This window comes from Berghia stephanieae, chromosome 4, assembly GCF_034508935.2.
Source record: "Berghia stephanieae isolate SIO BIC M18660-M18661 chromosome 4, UCSD_Bste_1.3, whole genome shotgun sequence".
Taxonomy (NCBI): domain Eukaryota; kingdom Metazoa; phylum Mollusca; class Gastropoda; order Nudibranchia; family Aeolidiidae; genus Berghia; species Berghia stephanieae.
In genome coordinates, this window is record NC_088363.1 from 1,896,644 (window position 1) to 1,919,143 (window position 22,500).

General features: G+C 38.0%; 1 protein-coding gene across 1 annotated transcript in view; it reads right to left on the reverse strand.

The window, feature by feature from the left end:
* The window catches only part of LOC144971662 (E3 ubiquitin-protein ligase HERC2-like), a 177,195-nt gene that overhangs the window by 118,630 nt on the left and 36,065 nt on the right, over positions 1-22,500 (reverse strand). Inside the window, 3 exon segments of the mRNA XM_078912736.1 lie at positions 319-460; positions 1,690-1,909; positions 4,623-4,823. Of these exon segments, the coding sequence (XP_078768862.1) occupies positions 319-460; positions 1,690-1,909; positions 4,623-4,823 (563 nt within the window).

Below are 22,500 nucleotides of genomic sequence, written 5' to 3' on the forward strand. Positions count from 1 at the left end.
GTGACAGAAAGTCACAGAAGATTTATTTCAACTCCATGTTTTCCCTCTCAATGGAGGTGGATTGGACACACGCTTAGAAAGAATGACTCCACTATATCAAATCAAGTATTGGACTGGAACCCTCAGGGCAGAATATCAAGGGGAAGGCCACGAGGAACATAGAGAAGAATTAAAGAAGCTGATATACAGAGAAGTGGTAAGACCTGGAATGAGATAAAAAAGTTAGCTCAGGATAGAGAAGGATGGAAACTGTTTGTCTGTGGCCTATATGCTGACCCAGGGTGAAAAAGGCAATGATGATGATGTTTTCCCACACACCTGCAGTAATTCCCCACACAAGTCCGAGTCCTCCCCTGATCGCCAGGCTCTCCTCAGGAAGGCAAAGGCAAAGCTTAGAGCTGCCATGGAGCCCACTCTGGCAAGGCCTGTTGTGGCTTTCTCTGCTGGCTTGACCACCGTGCTGTGGATAGTAGAGTTATCAATATAAATAAATAACTGAGCTTTTATATAGTGCAATATCCACTAAACGTGCCCAAAGCGCTTTACAAGATGTCAAATTTTCACATAGAGACAACGCCATTAACGGCCAGGTATTCATTTGAGTACGGTGAGAGAATGCGAGTAAAGGGCCTTTTCCAAGGACTCAACTATGCGCTGAGCGAGGTCGAACCTAGGACCTTCCAATCCGAAAGCGAGTGTCATACCACATGACCACATAGCCGTGCATAGTTATCATTCATGATCAAAGTTTTTCAGTTAAAACTTGGGGAACATTTGAGAGATTTGGGTCAATAATTTTATTGTTTGAGGGAAGAAGAAGCAGAGAAAGGCAGATAAGGAGATGAAAACACTTGGCCGATTGAACCATTATATTTGTATGCTTTTTGTTGTCATTATCTATTTGTTGGAGGGGGGGGGGAAGAGGGAAAGAAGTAGCCGAGTGGTCTCAAGACATTGCACTGTGATCCAGAAGATCCCAGGTTCGAGCCCCACTTCAGGGACTTTTGTTTTTTCCCTTGGGCAAGATTATAAACCATCCAAGTTGCTCACTGTGGCAACATGGGTGATTCCTGTTGACATCAGAAATCCTGTTTGATGAATTATCTATATTCCTTCATGGAATGCCTAAGCGACAGGTCAGGATCTAATGGTGCCGTTGCAAAAGGGAGTAATTTAAACATTTTTTTTATCGATTTGATTTGAATAGAATAGTTGTGGATTCATATTAAACATGAAAATTAAGTCGATAAATAAACAAAAACAAAACAAAACAAAAACCCTAAACCCAATGCTTAGGAGGATTTGATTGGGTTATTATTTGTTTTCATTACCTCTTTATTTCTATTACACTGTAAAATACGATTATTATTTTTTTATTTCTTCAAAAAAAAGAGAGAAAAAACAGGAAGAATTGGCAATACGAAAGAACTGGGTGGACAGAAATGTTTCACAATGATTGATTTTACCTAATGTAGAAAAATAAACAAGTATGCATATGATTGGGGGGGGGGGGGGGGGCAATAAGAAAAACATTTGATTCTCATCTTTTCACATGAAAAGAAAAAAAGGAGAGAGAGGGTGGAGGGGGGGGGGGTAAATGTTACCAAAAGATAAAAAGGTATTTGAAAACAAGAATTTCGTCTGTTGAAAACACATTTTTTGGTGTGTTTTTTTTAAAAAATATTTCACCTCTTCTGTTTATTCAAGTTGCTCTGATTGGCCTGTCGTTTTCTGGAGGGCGCTCTCCTCTCAGCCTGGTTCTGACGACAGAGAGCGATGAAGTACCGTTCCAACACGGCGATGCGCTGCTGGAGACGAGTCATGGATAGGGAGGAACTGAAGGCCTCCAGGCTCAACTGTTGGTGTTCGTGGAGGAGGGAGTGGAGGCATTTCTGGAGTTGTGGAATGTCTGGGAAAGGGGATGGGAATAAATAAATAAATATATAGATAAATAGACAAATAAATAGATAAACAAATAGATAAATAAATTAATTAAATAGATAAATAAATAAATATATAAATGAAGAAATAAATAAATATATAAATGAAGAAATAAATAAATCAATCAATCAAGAAAGACAGAAGGAAAGAAAAAAAAAAAGAAAGACAGAAGGAAAGAAAAAAAAAAAGAAAGACAGAAGGAAGGAAGGAAAGAAAAAAGAAAGAAAGACAGAAGAAAAGAAAGAAAGAAAGAAAGATAGAGGGAAAGAAAGAAAGACAAAGGATGGACAGGGGAAATACTTTGAAATTTTGGTTGGGGGGGGGGGGGGTGGGGAGAGGAGGTAATTCTTTAAAAGGAGGCAATTCCTCCTCTGACTCCAAAATCGCGGATATCAGAGGAAAACCATCAGCGATGTATGTTAAGCACCATATTTTAAGGTTACAATGTTGCCACCCTTTCAGTTATTAATCATGCTCAATATGACTTGCCTTTACTAAAAGATAAAAAGCTAGTGTAGCTAGGCAATCTTAGTGATCACTTTACGAAATTAATCAGCTTAACAGAGTAATCGTTGTTGTTGTTGTTAATTTTTTAACAAGAAGGAAAAACAAATATTCTCTCTTTATTCTTTAATAAATAACAATGTGAAATTCAATGTAAAAAATTTGTTTTAAATTTTAATGAGATTCTATATAGCGCAATATCCACTAAATGTGCTCAAAGTGCTTTACAAGGGGTCCCTGGCCAACAGCAACATTCAACATTTAGGACAGGACAATCGCCTACAGTTTATGACTGATTCACCTTAACAAAGCCATAATCAGACATTATCTCAATCATCTGTAGTGTTTCATTCATCCTGTTTTTGTTGATAAAGGGGAAACCGAAACATCCACATTATCTGTTTTCGTTTATTAAATTGAAGCTTACATTCAATTTCACATTTTTGTTATTTATTTCTTGGAGCTTCGAGCAGCAACATGTACATTACCCTGTATTCTTTATTCTTTAACCCTCTCCTTACAAACTATAGGAAAATCGTCACATTCGTTACGATACAGCCCAACATTTTTATTATTTAAATTTCTCTTGTACATCATGACATTTAAAGAAAATGAACAGTGTGTTGTAGAGCATGTTTTGCTATAAAAAAAAAAATTATGTATCGAAAGAACTTACTGCTATTGCTTTTGAGTGATAAAAAATCTATTTTTGTGTCAGATGGGTGTGAAGTTTGGAGGAAAATCCTGAAAATGGCTGGTAAGGAGAGAGTTAAGTAAGCAAACAGAATCTTATGTCGTAGTAAATAAATTTGGAATGTTATAGTTATATTTTGTTTTCTCAGAGCTCAAACAGTATAGACAGGTAATATCTGCCCCCATTTCCTGTAACGAGTGTTGCCACAAATTGGCAACAGCTTTGATCACATGCATGTCAAGAGACTTTGATTTCAATTTTATCACTGGCTGATTGCTCTCGTTCTATTTTACCTTCTCCTACCCCCCCCCCCCCCCACACACACACACACACACACTCCTGAGATTTGTGAATTCCTGTCAGTTTTCAAGCAACTATGATTGGTTCGCACCTAAAACTTTATACGGAACTGAAATAGTTCTGTGTGGCAGATGTACTTTCAAAATAAAAACATTTTTGTTGTTTGTTTCCTGGTTTATTTGTTTTTATATTTTCTTGTATCTTCATTAATTTATCCCTTGAAAAAAAATTGTATATATATATATTATATATATATATTTTATATTATATATATATATTATTTATTAAATATTTACCACAATGTTTGGGGCAGTCTACATCAATGTTTCAGGCTTAATTTGCCATCTTCAGGACTGAGTTGATTTGTTGACTGTTGTTGTTTCTTGAAGAAACAACAACAGTCAACAAAACAACTCAGTCCTGAAGATGGCAAATTAAGCCTGAAACATTGATGTAGACTGCCCCAAACATTGTGGTAAATATTTTAAATAATAATTCGCTCCATTACTACACGTCGAGCACTTTTCGTACCATATTTGTATCAAACACGATTCAATATATATATTATATATATATATATATATATATATATTATATATATATATATATATATATATATATATATATATATATATATATATATATTGGGGGGGGGGGGGGGGTAGTTAATTCAAATGTCTTTTATTATTATTATCATCATCATCATCATTATTATTTTATTATTATTATTATTATTATTATTATTATTATTATTATTATTATTATTATTATTATTATTATTATTATTATTATTATTATTATTATTATTATCTGATTATTTATTTTCTGTGTATCTGATATACCTGGCTATGGTCATTTTATTATAATTATCATCATCATCATCATCATCATCATCATCATTATTATTATTACTATTATTATTATTATTATTATTATTATTATTATTATTATTATTATTATTATTATTATTATTATTATCATTGTTATCATTATTATATTATTATTATTATTATTATTATTATTATTATTATTATTATTATTATTATTATTACTATTATTATTATTATTATTATTATTATTATTATTATTATTATTATTATTATTATTATTATTATTATTATTATTATTATTATCATTGTTATCATTATTATCTGATTATTTGTTTTCTGTGTATCTGATTTACCTGGCTGTGGTCCCCATGTCCACGAGTCAATGATGGGCTGGGATAAGGGAGGGCTGGAACGCTTGAGGGCCGTCAGGGCCTCTTCCTCCTTGTCCAGGGCCTGGCAGGGCAGACAGTTACAGCCGTTGTTGGGCCCACAGTGACCGTCACAACAGCTGCAGGATATCACTTTCATGCCACAGTAGAAACGACCCGTCTCGCCTGGAAGAGACACGACGTGGAGACAAAGAGAGAAATCCTCATGAATTATGAAGGAAGTTTAAAAAAAAATTAAAATAAAGAAAGAAAGAAAATGAAAAAGAAAGGGGGGCGGGGGGTGGGGGGGGGGGAGAGGAGGAGGATGGTGATAGCGATGATGATGAGTAGGAGGAAGAGAAGGAGGAGGAGGAGAAGGAGGAGGAGGGGGAGTAGTAGTAGTAGTAGTAGTAGTAGTAGTAGTAGTAGTAGTAGTAGTAGTAGTAGTAGTAGTAGTAGTAGTAGTAGTAGTAGTAGTAGTAGTAGTAGTAGTAGTTGTTGTAGTAGTAGTAGTAGTAGCAGTAGTAGTAGTAGTAGTAGTAGTAGTAGTAGTAGTAGTAGTAGTAGTAGTAGTAGTAATAGGAGGAGGAGGAGGAGGAGGAGGAGGAGGAGGAGGGGGGGGGGAGAGGAGGAGGAGGAAGGAAGGAAGGAAGGAAAGAAAGAAAGACAGACAGAAAGAGTAGGCGAAATGTAAACGAAGACTTTAACTTATGTCCAACTGAAAACTATCAAACATCAATTAATTTTGTTTTTGTTTACACGCTGTTTTCATGTCACTTCGCCTACAGTTTCTGGATATCCGTCCGACCGTGGACGAATTAACTGAACGTCTAAATGGGCCTTAACCGTGGCCTTCGTAAAGTTATAGCCTGATACTGACCAAAAAATGACGTCAAAATGCCAGCCTTTTGCCACAAAAGAAAACAAATCGTGATGATATAACTTGTTTCCATGAGCTCTACTAACGACAACTCACTAGGCGGTGCAAAAACTAAATAATGACGTCAAACTGCCAGTCCTTTTGGATTTCAGTATCAGGCTATTATAACGATGGCTACGCCTTAACACTCTTTAAATCTCAAAAACGCTTGTAAACATACACTTTGATGTCATTGAAACCGGCGAATTCTCAAACAAATGTTTCCACAAAAGAAATACACATAAGAATTCTGACAACGGTTATACCAACCAATTTGTGACGGCGATAAAGTCGATATCAAATCACACTAGCAAATTGAAAAACATGGAAGAAATAAGAGAGAGAGAGAGAGAGAGAGAGAGAGAGGGAGAGAGAGAGAGAGAGAGAGAGAGAGAGAGAGAGCAAATAGTGTGTGTGTGTGGGGGGGGGGGGGGGGGAGAACAGATCAAATCTCCAAAACTATTATTAGATTTTACTTTAGACGACACAAAAGACGGAGGTGTCAACAGCATTGTAGTTTTGTTTTGTTTTTTTTGGTTTGTTTTTTTTTTTTTTTTGGACAAGAAATGATCGTGAAAGACCAACAATAGGAAGAGCGGGTGAGGGGGGGGGGGGGGGCGGTGAGATATAATAATATATATATATATATATATATATATATATATATATATATATATAATTATATATATATATATATATATAGAGAGAGAGAGAGAGAGAGAGAGAGAGAGAGAGAGAGAGAGGGAGAGAGAGAGAGAGAGAGAGAGAGAGAGAGAGAGAGAGAGAGAGAGAGAGAGTCTGTCAAAGTTTACTAATTTTGGCAAATGATATACCAGTTCAGCCCGTTAGATGAATTGTACCAACACATATTAAAACTAAGTGTAACTTTAAACTTTCACAGTCTGTTAGGACTTAAGTGAGAACGAATCACCCAACAACAGGCGGTCCAAAGCCAATAACAAAGAGCTGAGTGATGTCAACTTCATTCATTCTATAGATAGTATGCGCTTGGCTAAGGAGCTCACAACATTGCCATCCGGAAGTATGACGGACCAACACACAAAACTTTGTGTAAATGCGGATGGCAAAAAAACAATAACAAAGACCTGAGTGACGTCACTTCATTCTATCTCTATGAAAAGGTCGAAACCAATTTCGTCTCAATAATTTCAGCTCACCACAGATATTGCGAGTATATCACACCTAAGTCAACAATAGCTGTTTGTTTACATAAAAGATTGATACACGTTGCTCGTGGAGATCTTCGGGATAAAACTTGGATGTTGATATTTTATATCAATATGCGGCTATGTGGTCGAGTGGTGTGACACTCGCTTTCGGATCTGAAGGTCCTGAGTTCGAGCCTCACTCGGCGCACAGTTGAGTCCTTGCATTCTCTAACCGTACTCAGGTGTAAAATTAGTTCCTGGCCGTTAACAGGGTTATCTCTGTCGTAAAAAAGAAATTGTAATATCGCCCAACAGGCGCCATGTCTTGTTCTACATGTTAAGTGTTGCTGTTGGTCAGGGACCCCTTGTGAAGCGCTTTGAGCACATTTATTGGATATTGCTCTATACAAAAAGCTCAAGTTTTTGTTGTTTTTTTTTTTTTAACGAGGTCAGAAATGTTTTCGTTACACATCAATGCTGAGTTTACGACACATTCCCTGCCATACACTCCAAACCATCTGACCACGCAGGGCTCGAACCGCTCAGACGTCTGATCGTAGCCATTGTTAACTTATAACCTGACATTAAAACCCATTCGGACTTATAGATAGTATGCGCTTGGCGAAGAAGCTCATAACATTGCCATACGGACGTATAACGGACCAACACACAAAACTGTGTGTATCCATGAACGTTTATAATCAGGTTAATACAGTTCAGTGAGCATAACTCATAAATGCGGAGGGCAAAAAACAATAACAAAGACCTGAGTGACGTCATCTTCGAACTATCTATACTGTAGCCACGTTCTCGTGCTAAAAGTAGTTCACACTACTGAACCGGTCTGAACGCTAATAAGAGTCATAATATTTGAGAGATCGTGCTTAAGTTTATATATAAGAAATTCCAATGATGTAAAAATATCAAAGCAATCTTATGTTAAAAACTATCGGAATTTATTTCATGGGGCGGAAAAATGGTTTTAAAAATAAGATCAACACGCAAAAGTCAGAAATGGAAAACGATGATACTATCACACGGTCATACGGTTCAACACTACCTTCATACTGATGCGTTGCGTTTATCCAAAATGCTCACAACATTCGCCAGCCGGAAATACCGTTTCAACACACACAAAATTGTGTGTAACCTATAACGTTTATAGATAGTATGCGCTTGGCTAAGAAGCTCAAAACATTGCCATCCGGAAGTATAACGGACCAACACACAAAACTGTGTGTATCCATGAACGTTTATAGTCAGGTTAACACAGTTCAGTGAGCATTACTCATAAACGCGGATGGCAAAATACAATAACAAAGACCTGGGTGACGTCATCTTCGAACTATCTATAGACCGATTGATATAATTTAGTGAGAACCACCCATAAAGATGGCTGGCTAAAAACAAAAAAAAAAAAAACCCAAAGAACTGAGTAACTTGAATTTCGTTCCATCTATAGATGCTGTGCGCTGGACTAAGAAACTGTGTATGTGTGTGTGAATGTGTGTATGTGTGTGGGGGGGGGGTAGCCTTCAGGATGGGTAGGTTAAGAGACTCAAAGCGTATAGAATAGGATTTATTAGTCTGATGTCACGTCCGCCCAGCAACCAGCAGCTGGCTAGAACTTTTTCACATGTCATGTGATCAGAATGTATACAAGTCAAAACATGATCAGATTTTATAAAGTTTTTCTCCTCTGGATACGCTTTTAAACTCGTTGGAGAAGTATTTCATAAGGACAGTGAAGGAGATAATGGCGTCCGCCATTGTTCAGATAGTTTAGAACCAGTTGCTATGCTCGTCATTACGAGGGAAGTGACGTCACGACTGTTGAACATTACTTTCAAATAAATCGAAATGTAATGTTAAAATACACACGACAGCTCGCCTATTTTGAAAGTAACAGTATGATGATCGGGAAATGTTTTCTTTGGCCCTTCAAACTTGGATGTAAAGTATATTTAGAACGGTGACTGTTTTGATGATAAACAAGCAGGTGGTACACCAATCGGGCTAATTTATGGATGTCTACTGGAATTTTGCATGGGTAGAAATAATTTCACCTCTCGTAGCGTTGATGTGGTTGAGATGGGGGCGTTGCTACCCCGATCCACTACATTAAAGGCAAAACATAATAAACTAACTCAAAATTACTTCAAAATACCCCCAATTTTGGTCAAAAATACCTGACTTCAAATATCGATTAACGTCTTAAACCTGAGACTTCAAGGAGGTGTCAGGTTGGCGAATTTTTGGCAACTTGAGGTTCGTGTTAATCCATCGACATTTTTTAGGAAAAGTTTTCTGGCAAAAATTTGAGAAGTCCCAGGTTTGAGAGTTTTGGCCGAGATGAGGGTCATTTAAATCGATCGACATTTGAAGGACGAATTTTCTGGTCAAATTTTCAAATAATATGGGTTTTTCCAGAGTACGGCAGCATTGTAAGAGTACCGGGACGACATGGACAGCCCGAGGACATCTTGTATTGTATGACGTAAAACAAATCATTTTCACAATTTAGTCAGACGTGGAAATCAATGACAATGCATAATGTAAATCGAATCAAGCATGTGTCAATTGCGTAAAATATAATATACTTTTTGGGTCTGGATATTCTCTCTTTTTCTGTTTTTCTTCTTTTTTTTTTCTTTTTTTTTTTAAAGAGCAACAGTTAAAACAAATAATGAGGGAGACGGGATCCCTGATAAAGCGTAGACTGGGATCTGATTACATTAGTTGTACATTCTACTATATCAAAAACATGAATATGGAGGGGAAGAATGAACTCGAAGACAAAGAAAGGGTTGATAAGAGGCATATATTATAGAATATGTTTACGTGTATGGATAGAGATAGGTACAGATGGATGGATGGGTGGATGGTGGATGGGTGGCTTGATGGATAAATGAGTGGGTGTGTGAATGGATAGACAGGAGGATGGATGAATGGATGGATGGAAGATAAATGGATGGGTGGATGGATGGACGATGAACGGATGGGTGGATGGATGGATGGATGAATGGATGCATGGATTTATGGATAGATGAATTTGCTGGTGGATGGATGGATGGATAGATGAAAGGATAGATGGATGGAATGATCGATACATTGATAGCTAGAGAGAGAGAGAGAGAGAGAGAGAGAGAGAGAGAGAGAGAGAGAGAGAGAGAGAGAGAGAGAGAGAATAAACGAAAAGAAGACGTTAAGAGGTAATATGATAACGAGGTCAGTAAAGACAAGGAAAGAATGGGAAACCAGGTCAGGGATAGATAAACTAGGCGAGAGAGACGAGAGAGACCCTGGTGCTATTTTAAACTTTCCACCTTCACTCAAATCCTTCTTTCTTGACGTCATTCAATCTCAGGTAATTCCAGTCATTTCCTGGTTTTCTTTTTACACGTTTATCGTAAACAATGGAGAGAATGGAATCGGATTTGTTCTTCTTTCATGAAATCTGCCTGATCGATGAGAGAAGGAAATTGGTACGACCTTTCAACCCTATCACCAAAGATTCAAATCAAAACAGCTAATTGTTTTTATGTTATACGCATGTTGAGTGTAATGTCAATATAGGTAAAATATCGTGTCATTTGACTAATCCAACCCAACCAAACTATTAAAGAAAAAATATATAAAGATAATAATGAATGATGATGATGATGATGATGATGATGACGACGACGACGACGACGACGATGATGATGATGATGATGATGATGATGATGATGATGATGATGATGATGATGATAATAATGATAATAATAATAACAATAAAACTAACAATAATAATAGTAACGATATAAAAGTTTTTAAAAAATAATAAGTAAATAAGTAAACAAGCAAATCAAAAACAAAAAAATCTCAATTATAAAAGGAAGGGGGAAGGGGTTGATGGGGCGTTGAGTGTGTACACTCAAAATCGAAAGCAACGTAAATGGATTATCAAGTGTGTCAATTTAAATAACATTATGGCTGGATGAAAAGGTCGATGGATAGATAGATGGGTAGATGAATGGATGAGTAAATGGATATATTCGTGGATGGACGGATAATGGATGAATGGATGGATGGATGAATGGATGGGTAGATGAACGGGTGAGTAAATGGATAGATTGATGGATGGATAATGGATAATGGATGGATAGATGTATGGATAGATGGGTAGATGAATGGATGAGTAAATGGATAGATTGATGGGTGGACGGATAATGGATGAACGGATGGATGGATGGATGTATGGATAGATGGGTAGATGAATGGGTGAGTACATGGATAGATTGATGGGTGGACGGATAATGGATAATGGATGGATGGATGGATGTATGGATAGATGGGTAGATGAATGGGTGAGTAAATGGATAGATTGATGGGTGGACGGATAATGGATAATGGATGGATGGATAGATGTATGGATGTATGGATAGATGGGTAGATGAATGGGTAAATGGATAGATTGATGGATGAACGGATAATGGATGGATGGATGGATAGATGAATAGATGGGTAGATGAACGGGTGAGTAAATGGATAAATTGATGGGTGGACGGATAATGGATAATGGATGGATGGATAGATGTATGGATGTATGGATAGATGGGTAGATGAATGGGTAAATGGATAGATTGATGGATGAACGGATAATGGATGGATGGATGGATGGATGGATGGATAGATGGGTAGATGAATGGGTGAGTAAATGGATAGATTGATGGGTGGACGGATAATGGATAATGGATGGATGGATAGATGTATGGATAGATGAATGGATGAGTAAACGGATAGATTGATGGATGAACGGATAATGGATAATGGATGGATGGATAAATGATTGGATGAGTAAATGGATAGATTGATGGATGGACGGATAATGGATGAACGGATGGATGGATGTATGAATAGATGGGTAGATGAAGGGGTGAGTAAATGGATAGATTGATGAATGGACGGATAATTGATGAATGGATGGATGGATAGATAAATGGATGATTAAATGGATAGATGGATGGATAGATGGATGGATAGATGGTTGGATAGATGAATGGACGAGTAAATTGATAGACGGATGGATGGACGAATGGGTAGATGGGTGAATAAAGGATAAATGGATTTATTTACGAATATATAGATGGAAACACCATTGAGTGCAGACAATTGACAAGACTGAGTGCTAACCACGTGAGGCAAGTTTTTCCCTCAACCCCCCCCCCCCCCCCTCCTTTCCACCCTCCTCACGTGACCACATTAATGCCAACATCAATGCCAAGAAATCTTTTTATAACTTTCTGAATTATTGTTGCCAGAAAGGGCTGTACCACACTGATTAAACCGGTTTTAAGGACACACACACACACACACACACACACAGAGAGAGAGAGAGAGAGAGAGAGAGAGAGAGAGAGAAAGGGAGAACGGGGGGGGGGGGAGAGAGAGATTGGGAGTGTGTGTGTGTTTGTGCCAGAGAGAGAGAGAGAGAGAGAGAGAGAGAGAGAGAGAGAGAGAGAGAGAGAGAGAGAGAGAAGGGGGGGGGGGGTACAGAAAACAAACGGAATACCATTCGTAATTTCAGAAACCAATTATTGCGAGAACACAAACAAAACAACAACACATTGGCGACGGAATGGTAATAAAAACATCCCATGTTTTTAGAAGGGGAAATAACTCGCAGCACAAACAAACATTACAATATGAATATGAACATGTGAAGAAAAAGAGAAAACACATCCTTTTGTTATATTATTATTATGGCTATCCTATCAAGATTTGAAACTTATGTAGATATGTATAAAGAAAGATATGATATACGAGCGGAGTCGCCATTCTGGTTTTATACGTCAAGTTTTCAGAATTGTTTCTCGCCGGTAAATCTACAGGACAACAATGCCTGTGGTATTTGGGTTTGTTTTATTTTTTTGTTTTTATTGTTTGTTGTTTTGTCTTTGTTTTTGTTTTTGTGTGGTTGGTTTTGGCGTGTTGATTTCTATTGTTTTTTGGGTTTTTTGTTTTTTTTTTTGTTTTTTTTTTTGTTTTATTTGGGGGGGGGGGGTTGTTTGGGGGGGGGGGGGGGGATTTGTTTTTTGTTTGTGTTTTTTTTTTTTTTTGAGGTTGTTTTGTTTTTCTTATTGTTGTTTCGTTAACGGCACTGTCTCTGTCGGGGAAAAAAATTGTAATATCGGATATATGCTATTGGCCAGGGATCCTTTGTAAAGCGCTTTGAGCACGTTTAGTGGATATTGCGATATATAAAATCTCAATTTTTGGGGGGGGGGGGATTTTTTGTTGTTTTTTTAAAATCTAATCATATTATGGAAGACTTCAATCAAACAATCCGACAACTGACTCTTCTTACCTTGGTTTAAAAACCAAACGATTGACGAATCCCATTGGTTGATTCTCTCAAAAATTCCTTGACGTCACGATAAGCCAGAGATCATACGAAAACTCAAATATTATTAGGATGTAAACAACGAATGAATAAAAACAACCACAAACACACTAACTAACTAACCATGAACCGATGCCAAAACAACTCTCGAACCCTTGGTTATAAATACCACACACACAAGCAGATGAAATTCTGTGTTGTTTTCGTTTTTACAAAACACGAGCCAGGATGATGCTCATTATTTCATTTGTTTATAATTATTTTTTCTTTTTAAACAAACTCGGATTTTAAGCCAAAATTAGCAAATGGCCAACCTGCCATACTCGGACAAAAACGCTCTTTCTCATTATAGATAGAATGCGCTTGGTCAAGGCGTTCACAACATTGCCAACCGGAAGTATAACGGACCAACACAAAAACTCTGTGTAACCATGAACTTTTATAGTGAGAACAACTCACAAACGCGGATGGCAAAAACAATAACAAAGGCCTGAGTGACGTCATCTGCATACTATCTATAGATAGTTCGAAGATGACGTCATTCAAGTCTTTGTTATTGTTTTTTTGCCATCCACGTTTGAGGGTTTATAATAATATACTGCATTCCGTAAATATACGACAAATTGTACTGAATCAAGTACCTTTGATAACAAGGGTGGTCATTCCACTCGGCCTCATCAAGAGCGACCAAATAAAATAAAGTTCCCAATAACGAAGGGCTGTTTACTCTCAGGCCTCAGCCTATGATTGATATGCCCATTCCCATAACATGAAAAAATAGACATAATACAGTCCAGATGTTTAATAAACAAAAACAACAATAAAAAAAGAAAGAAAGAAAAAGAAAAGGACGAGGGGGGGGGGGGGCGGGGAGGAGGAGGGGCATCGTACCAAGGTAAGGAAAGGAATAAATAAAAGGTGACCAGTAGCCCACTTTGTCTTCAATTGACAAAATATCCCCCCCCCCCTTTTTTTTTTTTTTTTACTTCTTCTACTTCGCTTCCCCCCCCCCCCCCCTCCCCTCTCGCCTAGTTGAGTCGTTGGAAAAAGGCTCTTTATCCCATTATCTCACCGTATTCAGGTGTAAAATGAATACTTGGCCGTTAACAAGGTTGTCTCTGTCGAAAACAATTGTAATATCGCCTAACTGGCGTCATGTCTCGTTCTACATGTTACGTGTTACGGTTGGTCAGAGACCATCTGTAAAGCGCTTTGAGCACGTTTAGTGGACGTTTAGTGGATATTGCGCTATATAAAACCTCACTTTTTCTTTAGCTAAGAAGCACACAACATTGCCATCCGGAAATTGAACGGACCAACACACAAAACTATGTGTAACCTTGAACCTTTATAGTCTGGTTTAGTGAGAGGATTACTCATAAACACGGATGGCAAAAAACAATAACAAAGACCTGAGTGACGTTAACGTCATACTATCTATAGGTTTACGGTGAGAAAAGCAATTACTTGCAACCCTTTGATTAGTTGCATATCTAGCTAGTCTATCGCAAAATGCTTTCCGTCAGATTCAACAGACCCAGCTACCCAATCGCTGCTTGTGAGGCGGGTGTGCTACCAACTGAGCTATCCGCACCCCTAAGACCCTGGACGGCTGTTTAGACTCACACTTTAGCCTACGATTGGTATAGTATGTCCATTCCCATAAAGAAAAACAACAAAAAAAAACATAATGCCGTCCAGATGTTGAAAAAAATAAAAGAAAAAAAAGAAAGAGGGGTGTGTGTGTAGCGGTGGGGGGGGGGAGGGGGGGGGGAGAGAGAGAAAGAGAGGGAGAAAGAGAGGGAGAGAGAGAGGGAGAGAGAGAGAGGGGAGAGAGAGAGAGGAGAGAGGAGAGAGAGGGAGAGAGAGAGAGGAGAGAGAGAGAGAGAGGAGAGAGAGAGAGAGAGAGAGAGGAGAGAGAGAGAGAGAGAGAGAGAGAGAGATATCGGGCCCCGTACCAATGAAAGGTAAGTAATAAAGAAAAGACACCAATCACGATCCCTCTCCAACCTACACTCACATAACGCCTTTTTAACATTTTGGTATTTTATCAGGGATGCAACCACATATTTTTTTTTTTGGGTGGCGTCTGGTTTCCATGACGACGATGAGATGTCGGTGCTAGCCAATCAGAGATGGAAACATCCAGTCCGGGTAAGGGTAAGCCAAGTCTGAATAATGACTGGAGTACATGCATCGTGTGTCACAACTTGCTTTGGTTTGTTTTTTGTTTTTTGTTTGTTGTTTGTTTGTTTTTGTTGTTTTATTTTTGTTTGGTGAGGTTTTTTTTTTTTGAGGGGTGGGTTGGTTATTTATTATTTCTTTTGCTTTTGTTTTGTTTTGTTTTGTTTTTTTGTTGGTTTTTGTGTATTTTTTTTTTCATGGTACGGCAGAATTCCTTTAATAACTAGGATCATAATTTCCTGTGCGCTGTTATTTGTGCTTAATTCTTATTCGTTTTGTTCCAACTTTTTTTTTTTTTTTTTTTTTTGTTTGTTGTTTGTTTTTTTTGTTGTTTTTTTTTGTTTGGGGGGGGGGGTGTGTGTTTTGTTTTTTTTTTTTTTTTTTGTTTTGTCTTTTGTTTTTGTTTGTTTTTTTTTGTTTTGTTTTGTTTTGTTTTTTTGTTGGTTTTTGTGTATTTTTTTTTTCATGGTACGGCAGAATTCCTTTAATAACTAGGATCATAATTTCCTGTGCGTAGTGATGAGTCATGGTTTTGTGAAAGGTTCTTTGTCGATTTTAGAGGGCTAAAATAACAGAACTGTTGTATGTTGCTTTCACGTGTCAAAATACAGACGAGATGCAAACTCCACACGCAGTGACGTCACAATAGACTATCATAATGTGCACGATCGCAATGTGTTCCATTTACGTTACGTATTAACCTAAACACATTGAATGATCAATAAATAATATTATAGAAGTTCCGTCTTTATCAAACAGAAACGAGATATATAAAGAAGAAGTAAAAATGCAAGCTGTTCTTTACTTCTACAGTTGAAAGGTCACATCTGCCCCCCGTGGATGTCTATTAATAGCATACAATTGACGTCACTATCGCGTTTCCTGTTGATGGGATCCGGATAGATGAACAACACAGTTGTACTCAGACAAAAAAGACACTTTTTTTTTCAATTTTGCAAGAAAAGTTAAGCTAAGAGTAGGTAGGGGGATGGCCCCCAACTACAATTCGATCCTGGAATTAGCTGTCACAAAGTGCAGGAGATCATACCATTGTGTCACAACTGTTTTGTTTTGTTTTTAGTTTGACTGTTGTAAAGAGTTCAAGAATCGAAATATTTTGCGCCATTTTTTTTTTTTTTTTTTTTTTGAGATTTCCATTACAACATTACAACGATGAGCCCATAATAAATTGGGTTATTAGACCTGCAAATAAGTGCACGTCGGGATCAATGAATGTGAACATGTGTTGAGTGAGTATTGTGAAACACGTATTCGTAAATCTGCGATTACAACATCAGGGGTGGCTTGAAGTTTAAAGGAGAAGGAGGAGAAGTAGAAGAAGAAGAAGAAGAAGAAGAAGAAGAAGAAGAAGAAGAAGAAGAAGAGGAGGAGGAGGAGGAGGAGGAGGAGGAAGAAGAACAAGAACAAGAAGAAGAAGAAAAACAAGAACAAGAAGCACCAGGTTTGAGAGCTTTTGCCAAGATGAGGTTCATTGTTAAACCGATCGATATTTGAAGAAGTTTACTGGCCAAAATATAAAAACGCGTTATAGTTTGTTGTTTTGTTGTTTTTTTTTCGAGAACGACAGAAGTGAAATCAAGTTGCGTACAGGTTTGTATGTGGTCTATGGATACAGCTGTTTGACATTGTTTTCCCAGGCACAAACGTTGAATATTTACCTGGATCGAATACGGTTATCTATATCAATGGAAATAAATAGCATTCTCTCCACCCGCCTGTCTTTTTACCCCCCCCCCCCCCCCACCCCCAATCTCTCTATCCTTCACTCTATCACCCACTCTTTACCCCCTCTCTCTCTCTCTCTCTCTCTCTCTCTCTCCTCTTCCTCTCTCCCCCCCCCCCCCCCCCCCCCCCCCCCCCCCTCTCTGTGTGTGTGTGTCCCCCCCCCCCTTTCTATCTATCCTTCGTGAAATCCCAGGTTTAGAAGTTTTATCAGAGTATAGCAGAATTGTGATTATTCCAGAGATTTGAACACCAGTGACACACGCTGACGTTTGGGAACCAGCCAGTAAATCCATTGGTAACAGTCCCGATAGCTTAATTGGTAAAGCACTCGCTTCAACCGCAAAGGGACCTTGATCGGTCCCGGGTGCAGACGAGATATTTTTTATTGACCCCCCCCCCCCCCCAACCCCCTGTCTCCCAGCAGTGAATGGGTAGCTGAGTCTGTTAGATTTAGGGAACGTACTTTGCGACGAGCATCCTATCCAAAGGATAGCAAGCGATTGCTATTGTCCGTTTCACGCTTAGGAAACCGGGATAAACTCCGGCTCCAGGGGTCGAACGGCTCTGAAGGACTACTTAACAGTAACATCAATGGCCATGGAAAGTGGATAATAATAATGATAATGATGATATGAGAAAGTAGGTTAATATAGATATCACATGTCTTGATGAGGGAGGGTGATACAGTCGATCGAGTACTCACGTAGGTAATGATGCCCTTTTGTAATGGAACACCCGGAGGGCTATTTTAGGCATGGGACGACTCTCTCTCTCTCTCTCTCTCTCTCTCTCTCTCTCTCTCTCTCTCTCTCTCTCTCTCTCTCACTCTCTCTCTCTCCCCTATCTCTCTCTCTATTTCTCCCCACCGCTCTCTCTCTGCTCTATATATATCTCTCTTTCTCTCTCCCCCTCTCTCTCTCTCTCTCTCTCTCTCTCTCTCTCTCTCTCTCTCTCACACACACACACACACACACACAAACACAATTGAACCTCATACTCAAATCCCTCAATCAACCCAACTATCCATCTGCCTGCCCATTTCCATACCAATCAATAAACTCATCAATCAGTTCCTGGGTTCGAGCCTCGCTCGGCGCATAGTTGAGTCCTTGGAAAAGGCTCTTTACTCACATTCTCTCACCGTACTCATGTGTAAAATGAATACCTGGCCGTTAACAGCGTTGTCTCTGTTGGAAAATATTGTAATATCGCCTAACCTAACCGGCGACATGTCTATCTCTACATCTTACTGTTGCTGTTGGTCAGGGACCCCTTGTAGAGCGCTATGAGCACGTTTTGTGGATATTGCGCTATATAAAAGCTCAAGTTAAGTTAAATGTGTGTTCCAATCGCAGGAAAACCCTTAAAACAAACAAACAAACGAATAAACAAAACAAAAAAAGTAAACAAACAAACAAAAAATAAACAAGCAAAATATATTTTTAAAAACAAACAAAAATTTTTTTTAAATACCTAAACAAACAAGCAAAAAAATAAAAGGGACAAAATGGAAAGAGCGATGAGGGGTTGTCGTGTGTTAGCACAGGGGGATGTGAAGAACCAAACTCGTAATGAAAAGATTGATAGAACTCACGGTTTGGTTCACAGGGGTGAAAACAGCTCAATGAGGGCAACAGATAAAAGTAAATCGGGGATACACAAAAAACCCTTTGTTTGTTATCCTGATTAGATTACGTTTTTTGTGTCTTTCATCTTTTATCTGGTGAGAGTTGTAAGGAAATTGTTTGATGATCACAACGTGTGAAATAACATGACGGAGAGATATAAGAACTACATGCAAGGGGGGGGGGGGGGAGAGAGAGAGAGATGAGGATGAAGAGGAGGAGGAAGAGGAGAAGAAGAAGGAGGAGGGAGAGGAGGAGGACGGGAGTGAGTGCAGTTTGTAACACCTTAAGGTATTGCAGGAACATGAAAAGGTACACAAAACAAAAACAAACAAACAAACAAAAATAGAAGATCGAATTTGTGTGCAGTGATTGCAGGGGTTCCCCCCCCCCCCCCCTCCCACCCTCACCCCCTAAAAAGAGATTCTACAGCATATCTGCTAACCCTCTGAAACTCGACCAAAATAAATCTACACAAACGTTCGAAATAGGATCGTAATCGTTTCTTGAAAAGAGTCAGGATATCGTGTTAACTTTGTATCGATATGATAAAACAACTAACCGCCATGTTGTTACGTAAAACACAAACCTTCTCAAATCCGACCCACCTACTTGACAATTTAAAAATTCTTAGTTACAGTATTAGGCGACAGAAACAGTAGTCGTCGCTTTTAGTTAACAGAAGAGGTCAAGAATTTACTCACAGGAGGATTAAACTTCACTTCAAAATCCTTAAAATTATGCAGTCTGGCTTCAACTTTTATTTTCAACAAGTTTTAATGACTTAGACATGCTCGTGAAGTTCTAAAATTGGAGCCAAAATTTCGTAATTCCACGAATCGTATCGTAATAGCATGCAGGGTCCGCTAAAAGAGTAGTGTGAACGTCTTTAGACTATGACATCAAAAGAAGGTATCACCTCTGTAGAATTGTAAGCACGCCAATGGCGTATCACCTCTGTAGAATTGTAAGCATGCCGATGTGTTTGGGTTCGTTTGATTCCTCCAATTGCCACAGGATGAACCGATTCCCAGGACCAATCGCAAGGTCGGGTAAGATCATTTTGTTTGATGCTAGCTATCCCATTCAAAAAAATGTTTTCACAATACTGTTTCCACAATCCGAATGCCAATACGTACAACGTTAGATTAGCACCAAGTCTGACACGTCAGAAATACGATTTGAGTTCCATATGCGATTCTTTCATCTCTTTGTATTTATTAAACGAATTCTTTTCCGTTTATTCCATCCCTCCAAATAAGATTATTAGATATTTTGTAACCAAATGGTATGGTGCTAGTACTTCTATTCACCATGATTTGCATCTTTGTTCTTCTGCTTGAATGACAATTTGACCCAAAAATAAAAACGTTGGATTTGTATTCATGCGTACAAAAAGATTATTTATAATTTACCAATCAGCTGTCTTTTTCACCTAATTTCACACCAATAAAATGTGCGAAAATATTCTAAATTTTTATTCAACGCGTGCAAAGCATTATTCAACGATTACTTGTTTACTAAGAAATGATAAGGTTTTCCATTGAGAGGGCTGGAACATGAGTCGTGGATTTAAAGATTTTTATGACTCCTGCGATTAGGAATAGGATTCAATGGTCTGATGTCACGTCCGCCTAGCAACGAGCAGCTTGGTTCTAAACAAAGAAAATCGGTACTTTTTATTCTTTATGCTGGCTAGAACTTTTTCACATGTCATGTGATCAGAATGTATAAAAGTCAAAACATGATCAAATTTATAATGTTTTTCTCCTCTGGATACACTTTTATACTCGTTGGAGAACTTTTTCATTAGGGCGTCCGCAATTGATGCGATAGTTTAGAACCAGTTACTAAGTTTCTATGCGTCATTACGAGGGAAGTGACGTCACGACTGTTGAAGACTATTACCTCTTGTTCAACTTCTAAAAGGGCGTCCGCTATATAAAGACGCGCACTCGGTTTAAATCTTTATATCTCGTTAAATCTACCAAAGATAAATAGAAATTTCGTTAAAATGCTTCAAATAGCCTTGCAAGTAAATTTGGCAATCTGTTTTTTTTAATTTACACAGAATTTCGACATGCAAATGAAAATGATTTTTCCTTATCTGATAGCCGCAGCCATCATTAACATCATTAACATCATTAACACATCATTTAACACGCGACAATACCAGATTTATCAGAACATCAAAACATTTTGATCCATTATCAATTGTAAAGGATATGTTTTTTGTTTTGTTTTTAAGAGTTTTACGGCGCTTGCAACGCATTTAGGCAATATCAGCGCCAGGAAAAAGGAAGAAAATGGGATAGTAGAAAGTTCTAGAATTACAATTAAAGTAACAAAGAAAAAAGGAAGACAAAGGGGAACTAGTTCAAATAGGGAACAGATGTAGATTCCAAAAGCACACTATCAGTGTACTTAGATTGAGATCACATAAATGTCTCATTCTGACACAAGCACACATCCCAACTAAGAGGAACACACTCGAATGTTTATAAATCATATATTATATGTAAACAAAAATAATACAGTGCATAACAGAAAGATGATTTGCAAGCAAAAAAAAATCATCTCCCAAAACTCTTAAGATTGTTTCCCTCCCAACTAGGGTATCAGGGCCAGGACAAAACCAAGTAACCTCATTCCAAGATAACGACAGACAGTATGTTGGGAAACAGATATTGAGGGATAGAAGACACAGTAAGTGCCTCCCCGCCCACTATGAGAGGTCAAGAATCCGACCAAGAATTATAAAGGATAAATGTTGTTATTCTCTTAATAGGTAACAACTCGGGGCTTTAAAGACAATATTGGAACTCACCTTTAGAAAAAACGAAATAAGTCTTAACAAACTAACTTATCCAATTCTGTGATCCAAGGAAACGCAACATGAAAATAACGACAGAAGAAAATAAAACTAAGACACTCCATAGAGAGAGACTAAATTCCCCATTCGTTTGTCTTACAACACACAAATGTGTATGTACAACATCATCAGTTTGCTTGTTTGTCTCTCTAAGGTTCATAATATCGAATAATAAGTCTTTATAGAAATTAACGAATTGACTCTGATTCACAGAGATAACAAGCATCATTAATTAGTCGCACCATAATTTGTAACTGCTTAATTAATTACTTGATCGAAATTTTTGCCATCGTAAACGATATCATTTATCTGCTTAAATAGGATAACTAAATCATGGCGAATTTACCATCAATAAAATCATTAATAGAAAGAGATAAGACAGAAGGGTGGGGGAGGGGGGATAAAGAAAAGAAACGTGCAAGGTTGACCTATTCCCGTGTAAAATTTTTTATCAAAGACACGAGAACAGGACAACTTGATTGTGTAAAGGCATTAGAACTAATGGTGAAGTGATACTCAGATGCTAGAAGCCGTGGTCCGTGCAAAGTAATAAACAGAAATTAATATAACAGCTTCAAAAAAAAAAAAAAACCAAAACAAAAAACAAACAAAAAGAAAAAAATAGAAAACACGGAATGTTTCGGGCTCAAACTCCTTCTTCAGCCAACAAAAAAAAAAACCAATAAAAGCATAAATACAGATCGACGACTAAATATTTGGTCCTCTCAATATATATGTCTTTAATTGAAATTTATACTTTCCGCCAGATCAAACAGACCCATCTACCTAATCACTAATGGGTGGACAGTGAGGATGTGTGAAGGAGATGTGGGGGGGGGGGGGTATCAGAAGAAGAAAAAGACACCGACACAACTAGGATCAATCCCAGTTCCTTTACGTGCGACATGAGTGCACTACCAATTGAGCTATCACCCCCCTCCTCCTCCTCCTCCTCCTCCTCCT